Consider the following 12,624-nt stretch of genomic DNA (forward strand, 5'->3'; position numbering starts at 1 on the left):
CAATCTTATTGTGTTACGTGCTGTTCGCCATGGCATCTCCATACTCCACCACGTGGAGTGGTAAATCCTCTGACATACATCTGTAATTTGTCCTTTAAAACAGGTACCTTCTCAAGCAAAATGAAAACGGTTAAGGTTATCCCACTGTATAAAACAGGAGATAAACATCTCTTTACAAATTATAGACCTGTTTCTCTATTATGTCAATTCTCTAAAATCTTGGAGAAGCTTTTCATTGTGAGACTGGATAGCTTCATTGAGATGCACAACTTGTTAACTGACACCCAATATGGATTTAGAACACATAGATCAACAACTATGGCACTACTGGATTTGACGGAAGAAATAACTAACTGTATTGACAATAAGGAATATGTGGTAGGAGTATTTATTGATTTGAAAAAAGCTTTTGATACCATTGACCATAACATATTATTGTATAAATTGGAAAGATATGGGATGAGAGGTGTAGTATTGAGCTGGTTAAAAAGTGACATTACTAACAGACAACAGCTTGTTAAGATGGGTAATCATTAGGGGTGTAACGATACATCGATACACATCGATTAATCGATATAATGCTCTACGATTTATTGGCATCGATGCTAAAGGTAAACATCGATTTATATCGCCGTGTTTGACCTCGGACATTAGACGCGACTTTATTTTGAAATCCAGTTCATTGTTGCTTGCTTCCTCTTTCCGGGAGCAGGGAGCAGTGCGCGGCGTTGCTGCAAGTGAAAGGGGAGTCGACAACTAGTACGCGGCTCCTGGGCTGGTGCTATGGCTAGTGTCCAAAAAGACGAGGAAATTTGCTCCCCTTTAGGCTTCAAGTCATTCGTTTGGAAGCACTTTGGATTCCAAAGAAAAGATGGCTCAACGGACAAGACACGTGCAGTTTGTAAATCCTGCCATGCGGTGATCAAATATTCAGGGAGCACAAATCTCGCCGCACATTTAAAGAAAAAACACGACATCAAAGTTCAGTGTTAAAGTAAGCAATTTGTATACTACAATACTCTTGTAATTTCCTAAATAAAGAGTTTGCAGTACCTTGTTGATTTTGCGTATGAATTGTTGTAAATCAGGATATTGTTCTATATTTTTTATTAAAAAAAAAAAAAATCGATCGTAGAGCACTATATCGCGATATATCGTGAATGAATCGCAGCAGGCTTTAAGATATCGGCAAATATCGTATCGTAGTTCTTTATATCGATATTATATCGTATCGTGACAAAACCCGCGATTTACACCCCTAGTAATCATATATCATCATGCCTGTGGAGTCCCACAGGGGTCAGTGTTGGGCCCCCTATTATTTATTCTGTACATAAATGATATTTGTAAGGTGCCAACTATCTTTACATGTATTGAGTTTCAGTTTGAGTTTATTCACGCAATATCTAAGACATACAACATGAAACAACAAACAGTAATTACGGATGCGTGAAAGGTCACCCCAAGCAAGCTATTTAAAGGTTTTAATAGGGGGCCTGGTTTCCCATAAGTATCAGATATTGGCCAGATATCCTTACATTTTGGACAACATACAGATATATAATAGACAACAATAACAAACACACAACAAGGTACAGCACACAACAAGCAATAGACAACCTCAGTATTCTGGTTACACTGGATTTGATGTAAAGTACATTTGCAATTTATAAATTAACAACTAATATATTAACAACAAGACACAGGTGTTCATGCGATTTATAACCAGCACATTAAATATACACTGATAGGAGTTGATTTTTTAGATTTGCCTTGAAGATGGATATGGATTGCAACATTTTTAGTGTTTCATCAAGCTCATTCCAAATCTGTGGCCCTCTGCACACAATACTAAAGCTTGTAGATTTTAGTTTCCGTTTTTTCCCAATGATTAGATTTCTATTCCTGGTGGTGTGGGTGTGGCTGGGAGTACAGATTGGGATGAGTTGACAGAGTTTGTGGTTTCGTTTATAGACAGTCTGATACATGACGCAAGCATTCTGGAAGTAGTTATATTCAACAAGCCTCAGAAGATTGTGTTGGTGAAAGATTGTTTTAGTGGGGCCGTTAAACTCAGACCATGTTATGGCCTTTTTCTGAAGTATCTCCAGCTTTTTTAGATGGGTTGGAAATGTGTTACACCATATAATATTTTAAATGAGGTTCAAATAAGGATTTGTACAGAATAAGAAGTGCAGTGAGTGGAGATAATGTCTCAATTTGAAGAATAAAGCCCCATATTTAGACAGTTTGAAGTTCAAGAATTCGTCAATGTGGATCCCCAGGAATTTAGTAGAGCTGACTCTTTCAATGTTTTGTCCGTTAATTTTTATGCAGATTTGGTCAATGTCCTTTTTTTTATGGGACCGGAATACAATGTAGTATGTTTTATTGACATTTAGGGAGAGTTTGTTGCATTTAAACCATGTGTTTATTTTCGCTAACTCACTATTTATAATTTGTTCAAGTGTATTTGGATTTTTGTGGGAAAGAAACAAGTTTGTATCGTCAGCAAATAATACTTTATGTAGTATGGGTGAAGTATTAACAAGGTCATTTATGTATAGAGGCTTTGCAGCTGACGTCATCAAGCTACCCACATTAGCTTGGCGGCCATCTTGGCGGTCAACTTTTCAGTGCCGGTCAACGACTCACACACGCTTTCTTGTTATATCTGCTGCTATTTGAGCTTAAAAATGCCGGATACCTGCTGTGCTGTTGGATGTAACAATAGACGAGGCGATAAACCAAATCTTAGCTTCTATAGATTTCCGGCGAACATGAAAAAATGTGACAAATAGATCCCGGCGATTCGTCGTGAACAATGGAAACCTACGATTTACACGAGGATATGCAATGAGCACTTCATATCAGGTATGTAAACAAACTATTCACTATTCACTATGTAGTTTTTTCACAACCACACTGTTACTGCCACGTGCGTTCTTTTTCCTTACCTTGGTCATGAGAAGAAATCGATTCTTGTTTGGAATCTGCCATATCAGCCCATCATGCACAAAACCTGCTGTAAAATACTTGTAGGCATCCAGACTCTTGTATGACATGAGGTCCTTTCCAGTGTACGGAGATGGTGAATCGACGAGGTAATTATAAATATCTGGATATGAGAGTTCAGGCAGGTCGGCTGTTGCAAAATGCTCAGGTGATTTTAGCATGCTTCTCGGTAAAAGGTACGGATCCGTTGTGCCAACAAGGTTCAACTTCTCTCTGTAACGTTTCTTGGATTCTTCATCCAAATGCCCAACTTTGCTGGATAGCAAAACAACCATAATTTGGATGAAATCGGTGAAAATGTAGCGCAGAAATTAAACAATCTATACAAACACGTAGGAACGAGCTAACGAGTTGACCGCCAAGATGGCGGCATAACACAAAATCACGTGATAAAACCACGTGACTGCAAAGCCTCTATAAGATGAAAAGGAGCGGCCCTAAGATGGACCCTTGAGGAACTCCATAATTGATAATTGATGATGTATTATTTTTGCCGACGACACCAATATCTTCTGTTCTGGTAATAACTTAAAAATACTATTGGAGACCATTACAACTGAATTGTCCAAACTAAAAATATGGTTTGACATGAATAAATTGTCATTGAATGTAGACAAAACCAAACTGATGGTATTTGGAAATCGTAAAATAGATACACAGGATCAAGTAACAACAGATGATGTCAATATTGAACAGGTTTATGAGATCAAATTTTTAGGAGTAATATGAGACAATAAATTCTGTTGGAAACCTCAAATCAAATTCAAAGTCAAAGTCTGCTTTATTGTCAATCTCTTCACATGTCAAGACACACAAAGAAACCAAAATTACGTTTCCTCTATCCCACGGTGACGAGACATAGTACACGATAGACATACAAGTAAACGACAAAATAAAAACAAGAAGGCACAAACAGTAAATAATAAGAGTGATGAATAAATAATAAATAAACAAATAACACAATAAATAAGAGGAGCAAAACAGAGCAAGTGTGCATACAGCAGACAGTAAGCATAGCGCAAAAGAATGAAGCTGTTGGTGAGTCTGGTGGTGCGGGAGCGCAGGCTCCTGTACCTCTTCCTAGAGGGCAGAAGATCGAACAAAGAGTGAGCCGGGTGACTCACATCACTCACAATCGTGGTCGCCCTGCGGGTGAGATGGGAGGTGTAAATGTCCTTCAAGGAGGGGAGTGAAGCACCAATAATCTTACCAGCCATGTTCACTATGCGCTGCAGGGCCTTCATGTTGTAGTCAGTGCAGCTACCACCCCAAACAGCAATACAGCTGGAGAGGACGCTCTCAATGGTGCCACGGTATGTAGTCATGACGGCCGGAGGAGCGCTCGCTTGCCTGAGTTTCCACAAGAAGTACAGGCGGCGCTGGGCCTTCTTCGTCAGTGATGCGGTGTTGGTGGACCAGGAGAGATCCTCACTGATGTGCACCCCCAGAAACCTGGCGCTGCTCACTCTCTCCACCACAGCACCCTCGATGGTCAGCGGCAGGTGTTGGGTGTGACCCTTGGTCTTGTCGACGTTCAGCAGGAGGTTGTTGTCCCTGCACCACGTGGTCAGAAGGTCAACCTCCAACCTGTATTGAGTCTCGTCTCCCTTGGTGATGAAACCCACCAGAGTCGTGTCGTCAGCAAACGTCACTATGCGGTTGTCGCTGTAGGTTGCAGTGCAGTCATGCGTCAGCAGGGTGAAGAGCAGCGGACTGAACACGCAGCCTTGGGGGGCCCCTGTGCTCAGCGTGATGCTGGCGGAGATTTTGTTGCCAACACGTACCGCCTGTGGCCTCTGACAGAGGAATTCCAGTAGCCAGTTGCAGAGGTAGGTACTGAGGCCCAGCTTGTCGAGTTTGCAGATGAGACGTTGTGGCACAATGGTGTTGAAGGCAGAACTGAAGTCCACAAACAGCAATCTCACATACGAGTCCCTTCTCTCCAGGTGGGTGAGGGCCGAGTGGAGGGGAGAGCAGATTCAAGATTCAAGAGTTTTTATTCGTCATGTTTGAGCGTGCCAAACAAGGAATTTGACTTCGGTAAAAACACACCCTCTGTTCAACATTTAGGTGACTAACAACATTCAGGACATGTGAATAATGGCAAAAACAGTGTAGACAAATTCAAAAAGGTGTGAAGAGCAGGATGTTATTGCACAGTAATGTCTCTGAGACTCTATGAGTGGTGTGAGTTCATCAGAGCAACAGCCTGGGGGAAGAAGTTGTCTCTGTGTCTGCTGGTTTTGGCGTACCGAGCTCTATAACGCCGTCCGGAGGGGAGTAGTTCAAACAGACTGCAACCTGGGTGAGAAGGGTCTGTAGAGATGTTCCTTGCCCGATTCCTGGTCCTGGACAGGTACAAGTCTTGGATAGATGGGAGGTTGATTCCAATGATCTTTTCTGCAGTTCTGATTGTCCGTTGTAGTCTGTGCTTGTCTTGTTTGGAGGCCGATCCAAACCAGACAGTGATGGAGGTGCAGAGGACAGACTGGATGATGGCAGTGTAGAAGGTCTTCAGAAGCTCTCGCGGCAGGTTGAACTTCTTGAGCTGTCTCAGGAAGTAGAGCCTCTGCTGTGCCTTCTTCCGGACAGAGTCTATGTGGCCGGTCCATTTCAGGTCCCGAGAGATCGTGGTTCCCAGGAACTTGAAGGTGTCTGTGGAGAGAATAGTATTACTGCGGATAGTGAGGGGTAAAAGTGGTGAAGGGTCTCGCCTGAAATCCACTGTCATCTTCACGGTCTTGAGCGGGTTCTGCTCCAGATGGTTTTGACTCCACCAGTGGACCAGCCGCTCCACCTCCTGTCTGTACGCAGTCTCATCACCGCCCTGGATCAGTCCGATGAGAGTGGTGTCGTCTGCATACTTCAGGAGCTTCACAGGAGAGTCACCTGAGGAGAAATCATTGGTGTAGAGAGAGAAGAGCAGTGGGGAGAGGACGCACCCCTGAGGGGCTCAAGTGTTGGTGGTCCGGGTGTCAGATGTGATGCCCCCCAGCCTCACACACTGTCTCCTGTTGGTCAGGAAGCTGGTGATCCACTGACAGGTGGAGGCAGGCACCGCAAGCTGGATGAGCTTCTGTTGGAGGATGTCAGGGGCGATGGTGTTGAACGCCGAGCTGAAGTCCACGAACAGGATCCTGGCGTACGTTCCTGGGGTGTCCAGGTGGTGCAGGATGTAGTGCAGTCCCATGTTGACCGCATCATCCACTGACCTGTTTGCCCGGTAGGCAAACTGGAGGGGGTCAAGCAGGGGGCCCGTGACCTCCTACAGGTGGTTCAGCACTAACCTCTCGAACGATTTCATGACCACAGATGTCAGTGCGACGGGTCTATAGTCATTCAAACCTGTGATGGCGGGCTTCTTGGCCACTGGAACGATGGTGGAGCTCTTGAAGCACGAGGGCACCTCACACAGCTCCAGAGAACGGTTGAAGATCCGTGCAAAGGTGGCCGCCAGCTGCTCAGCGCAGACCTTCAAGCAGGAAGGTGACACGCTGTCTAGGCCCGGTGCCTTCCTGGTCTTTTGTCTCCGGAACATCTGGCGCACTTCCTTCTTGCGGACCTGGAGTGCGGGGGCGGCCTCTGCAAGAGAGTGAGTGGGTGACAACGATGATAGAGGTGTGGACAGAGCAGTTGTGGGGAGAGGTGAGTATGTAGATTGTGCTGCAGGAGGTCCCGTTGTGTGGGAGGACCGATCAGACCTGCAGTAGAACTTGTTTAGCTGGTTAGCAAGCCTTGGGCTCTCTACAGGATGGGGGGTTCGTTTCTTGTAGCCCGTGATGCTCTGCAGACCTTTCCACACCGTTGAGGGATCAGGATTGGCAGAGAGGTGTCTCTTCAGGTTCTCCCCGTAACACCTCCTGGCTCTCCTGACCTCTCGGTTCAGTGTGTTTCTGGTCTGCCTGAACAGCTCGCGGTCGCCGCTCCTGTAGGCCTCCTCCTTGACTTTGCGCAGCCTCCTGAGGTTCGGTGTAAACCAAGGTTTGTCGTTGTTGTACGTGCAGAAGGTCTTAGTCTGCACACACAGATACTCACAAAAACTGATGTATGATGTGACAGTGTCAGTGAGTTCATGCAAGTCTGAAGTTGCAGCTTCGAAAGCTCCCCAATCGGTGCAGTCAAAGCAGGCTTGGAGGTCCTGCCTTGACTCCACTGTCCACTTCCTCACAGTCCTCACCACAGGCTTAGAAGTTTTTAGTTTCTGCCTGTAGGCCGGGATCAGATGAACTAGACAGTGGTCCGAGAGTCCTAAAGCTGCACGAGCCGCAGAGTGGTATGCATCCTTGATCACGGTGTAGCAGTGGTCCAGAGTCTGTGCCCCTCTGGTGGGACACGTTACGTGCTGTCTGTATCTGGGGAGTTCGTGTGCGAGGTTCGCCCTGTTAAGATCACCCAGAACAATGATTAGTGAGTTTGGTAGAAGTTTCTCCATGTCTGTTACCCGGTCAGCCACCATCTGCGTGGCTTCACTCGCACGTGCGTGTGGTGGGATGTAAACAGCCGCCATGACGATCGAGGAGAACTCCCGTGGTGACTAGAACGGCCGGCAGTTTATGAAAAGTGTTTCTAGGAGAGGGCTGCAAAACTCTTTCAACACCGTGACATCAGTACACCAACGTTCATTAATGTAGAAACAGAGACCACCTCCCTTTGATTTTCCGGAGAGCTACTACAGAAAAAGCTATGAGAATTGTACACAAGGTTGGATTTCGAGATCATACAAATAATTTGTTTTTAAAATCAAACGCTTTAAAGCTAATGGACTTATTCAAAATTAGACTGGCACAGATAAGGGGTATGCTCGCACCAATCTCAGGAGCAGGTGCACATCATCCTATGGAGTAACTGTGTGGAATGGGCTAGAAGATAAAATGAAGGAAAGCAGAAATATAGTTCTATTTAAAAAAATGTATAAAGGAATGATATTTGCAAATTACCATAAAGAGGAAAATGAAGGTGACTACTGTTAAACTTTTGGATTATAAGATGTTTTTCTTTTGTTCTTTTGTAGTTTTAATGTTCTCACTTGGAACTAAGTGATGGATAGGGGTAGGACATAATAAGCCTACGCTTCATCCTACTCCTTTTCGAACAGTGATATATATTGATTGTATTTTATTGTTTTTATTCTTTAAATCATGTTCGAAAAAACAAAGATTCATTCATTAATACTGTCACAAATGGAGAGGAATGGAGCAGGGCGACCAAATGCAGCTTGGACCAGGGTTTATTGGAGGAACTCAAACTACAGACTCGGTACACTGACATAACCGACTAACAAAACCAACAACAGGAACCGAACAGAGACGCGAGACAAAAGACAGGAACCAAACAAACCTCATGACAGTAAACTTCATCAACAATGCTCCGACAGGGAGTAACACACAGACAGGACTTAAATACGCGACAGGTAACAAGAGGCAGGTGAGCATGATCACACTAATCATAGGCACACAGGAGGGGTGGGGCGAGCACACAGACATGAGCATACAGGAGGGGAGGGGCGAGCACACAGACATGATCGGGGACGAGTCGTGACACATACTCCATCAGAAGTGTCACATGTGCTCAATGTGATTGACAGGGTGCCAATGGTGAGTCTGCCAGTCATGGTGTGTTTGGGCTGCACGGTATTGGACTGAGCAAAGACCTCACTTGTGGAAGCCTGGCCCTCATACCACCCTTAATGAGTTCTGTTCCTGACTGATTGAGCAGAAACATGCATATTATTAGTGGCCTGCTAGATGCCAATTTGTACTGCTCTGGCAGTGCTGCTCCTGTTTCATCTGGCACAAAGGAGCAGATAGAGGTCCTTCTGTGGGGTTGTTGTTCACCTACGGCACTCCATGCTCATCTCCTGGTGTACTGGCATGTCTCTGGTTATTTCCAACATACGGTGATGGCAGACACAAGAAAGCTTCTTGCCACTGCGAGTAGAATCTTGTCTGAGCTGCACTACCTGAACAGCCACCTTATGCTACCTCAAGAGGTGAGGGCAAAGGCAAAATTCAAAAGTGACCAAAAGTCAGTCAGAAAAGATAAGGACCGGAAAATAGACTGTGGCCGCCACCTGAATTCTGCATTCCTTTAGAACAGGGGTGTCAAACTCATTTTTGGTACGGCCCAGTGCGCCACTCTGATACCCACTTACAATCCAGTCTTTAGTTAATTTATTATGCATGTTTTTGGAATGTGTGAGAAAACCATGGCTCGGAGAAAACCAAGCACATGCAAAGAGAACATGCAAACTTCATACTGGAAGGCTGGAGCCCAAATTTAAACTCAAGATCCACCACTGTGGGGCGAAAATGTTAACTATTCGTTCATCAAGCCACTGAAATGTTGATGTCCCTTTTGGTTTTTTTTTCAAGCAGTTTAAAAGCAAATTGATATAATAATGAAGGTGCACAATATCTTACACTTGTGTTTTTGGTGCAGTTGGGATAGGAGTATGAACATAAATCAACAAACAAAGCGATAAAAGTTAAACATACAGGGGGGAGGGGCTGTTCTATGAACTGCTCTTTTTTAGGGGAGGGGTTCTCTTTTAAAGTCCACAATGGTCCTCACAATATGCCGCTGTTAGCGAAAGAAATTGTAAAATATAAATCATAACGAAAATGAGAAAAAAATAGGAAAGGTTCTTTGACTTTGTTAAGGACTTGTTAAGCCTTCTAAAATTATAATCTGCCATAGCGATTGTTAAATTCACTGTTATTATGCAATAGGTCTGTCATTAATCTTGTCCGTGCTGCAGTTGTATATTCAGTGGCTGTGGATGGAAACACAATACATAAAATTGCAGTTCCTAAAAACCCTAAAAATACACTTAGATAATTAATGCCTGATTTTTATTTTAGCATGCCGCTAAACACAAAGCTTTTACATAAACTGGCATTGTGTCTTTCCAGCTCGTTCCAAACACTATTGAATCGTTTCACCATTCCCAGCTTTACAGAAAAGGAACCCCCTCATTGTGTTTTGCACTGTACATTGCCTGCCTTTGTAGCCACACTGCACAATGCCAGTTTCAAACGGACTGGTTCATTATGTGTGGTCAGCCTATTCTCCCTTACCAGGCTCAACCTCATCGAAACGTCAAGATTTGACAAGCCAGAAAAATGAATTGCAAAGTTTAGTTGCAAGGATTTATTCCAGAAAGTTCAGGTTTACATGAAGGTAAGTTAAACTTTGTTTCTGCTTCGCCTCATTTAATTTGCTGAGTTAAGCATAATTGTTTGTGCATCGCAACTATAGAGTTTTGGTTAGGGTCATTGAACACAGAAGTAAATGTTCTGAGCACTACTTTATCGAGTTTTACTTTTAAAAGGAGACATATTGGCACTTCACAGCTGCATAACTAATAATAAAATGAACAAGCACTCACACACGTACAACCATCCCAACAGCGCATCGTTTACTTGAATTGTAAATAAATCATTCAAAGCAAGAAGAATTGCTGTGTCTTTGTAGATTGGGCCAGTTGATACACAACCAGCGTATCAAACAGTATTCCTTGAGATCTAAGAAACTTAATTTTGAATCATATAGTAAAAACAAATAATCCAAACTAGTACATAATTCATACTTCTACATGGATGTAGTCAATAATCAATATGAAGTTTTCTAAGGGAAAAAAAACACAAATACTGACATGTTTCACTTTTTCTTTTATCTAAGGTCAAGTCATGGGTGACTGGTCCATTCTTGGGCGTTTTCTGTCTGAGGTTCAGAATCATTCTACAGTGATAGGCAAGATCTGGCTCACTATGCTGCTCATTTTCCGCATCCTGCTGGTCGCCTTAGTGGGAGACGCCGTCTACAATGATGAGCAGTCCAAGTTCACCTGCAATACCCAACAGCCTGGGTGCAACAACGTCTGTTACGACACATTTGCACCTGTGTCTCATTTGCGGTTCTGGGTTTTTCAAATTGTGTTGGTCTCCACTCCATCCATATTCTATATAGTATTTGTTTTGCATAAAATTGCTAAGGATGAGAAGCTAGATGGGCAACGGGCGCAGGTGCTGAGGCAAAGGCCTTCAAGGCAAGCCGCTGGGCAGAAGGACGGCAAGGAGGCGATGAGAGTGGGTGTTCCTACTTACTGTCCTCGTTACAGGGAGGATTGGGATGAGAATGAAAGAGTGCAACAAAGCTTCCTGGAGGAGGGTCATGATGCACTCGCAGAAGATCCCACCAAGCAATCGAACCAAGTTCTACTCATCTACATCCTTCATGTGTTTCTTCGATCAATCATGGAAATCACCTTCTTAGTGGGCCAGTATTTGTTATTTGGCTTCGAGGTCCCTCACCTCTATCGCTGTGAGACCTATCCTTGCCCAACTCGCACGGACTGTTTTGTGTCTCGTGCCACTGAGAAAACTATTTTCCTTAACTTTATGTTTAGCATCAGCCTGGGCTGCTTTGTGCTCAACATTGCAGAGCTTCACTACCTGGGCTGGGTGTACATTTTCCGTGTCCTTTGCTCAGCCTGCTCTAACTGCTGCAGTCAGGAGAAGGATCCAGATAAAAGGCCCTTCAAGCAAAACTCTCTCCTGCTACAACTCAGGCATTCGCTGAGAGGTCAGCTGGTTCTGCAGAGCCGATCGGCCATGGCTCAAGAGAAAACTGGAACTTTGCTCACACATGCTCCAGCTGTCTCTTTCGAGACGGACTCTACTGTGGAATGCACCTCGAAGAGGAACCCAGAGAACATAGACAAGGTGAAGGTCAAGTTGGCCAATATGGCCAGGTTGGGACGAACTAAGAAATCTTGGCTGTGATAGAATATGATAGTGTTTGTGCTATAAGTTCATGTTGTGTTGTGTTTTCACATGTACTATGTATATTCTTTCATAGATTAAAGTCCTGGCAAAAATATGGTGAACATGTAGTATGTATAGTTTTAGCTTAGTACTATCATTTGTGATGGGCATAATAAGAGTTCTTTGTGAACAATTATTTCATCCATCCATCCATTTTCTGAACCGCTTAGTCCCCACGGGGGTCGCGGGTGTGCTGGAGCCTATCCCAGCCGTCATCGGGCAGTAGGCGGGGGACACCCTGAACCGGTTGCCAGCCAATCGCAGGGCACACAGAGACAAACAACCATTTGCACTCGCCCTCACACCTAGGGACAATTTGGAGTCTTCAATCGGCCTACCAAGCATGTTTTTGGGATGGGGGAGGAAACCGGAGTGCCCGGAGAAAACCCACGCGGGCCCGAGGAAAATATTATATATATATATATATATATATATATATATAAAATATAGCATACATAAATATATATATATATATATATGTATAAACTTTTTTTTTTTATATATATATATATATTTATGTATGCTATATTTTGGTTGATGAGTGATTATGCCGATAATGAAAATAATTTTTTGACTGTTAATTCTTACTTCTGTGATGTTTGAACTAATTCCATCAATTGGGAATAAACAAACAAATTTCATTATTGAAAAAAAAAGTTCATTATTTTAATGTATTTATTTATACATTAACAAACGAATAAATACATAAATAAATCCTGAATATAGAAACAACTAAATAATGTTTTAAATATTACTTTTGCACTCATAGGTGCTACCAGATACT

At 43.5% G+C, this 12,624-nt stretch overlaps 1 protein-coding gene across 1 annotated transcript; it reads left to right on the forward strand.

The window, feature by feature from the left end:
* The first annotated feature begins 10,703 nt into the window (after positions 1 to 10,703).
* Positions 10,704 to 11,798, forward strand: LOC133155782 (gap junction gamma-1 protein). The gene has a single exon (XM_061281331.1). It carries the CDS (start codon positions 10,704 to 10,706, stop codon positions 11,796 to 11,798), a length of 1,095 nt encoding a protein of 364 aa, XP_061137315.1.
* Positions 11,799 to 12,624: the final 826 nt, after the last annotated feature.

Source organism: Syngnathus typhle, linkage group LG6 (genome assembly GCF_033458585.1).
Source record: "Syngnathus typhle isolate RoL2023-S1 ecotype Sweden linkage group LG6, RoL_Styp_1.0, whole genome shotgun sequence".
NCBI classification, from domain to species: Eukaryota; Metazoa; Chordata; class Actinopteri; order Syngnathiformes; family Syngnathidae; genus Syngnathus; species Syngnathus typhle.

What these genes read in the sequence shown, in the direction of transcription:
- LOC133155782 (XM_061281331.1), top strand. Translation starts at nt 10,704, where the DNA reads ATGGGTGACTGGTCCATTCTTGGGCGTTTTCTGTCTGAGGTTCAGAAT.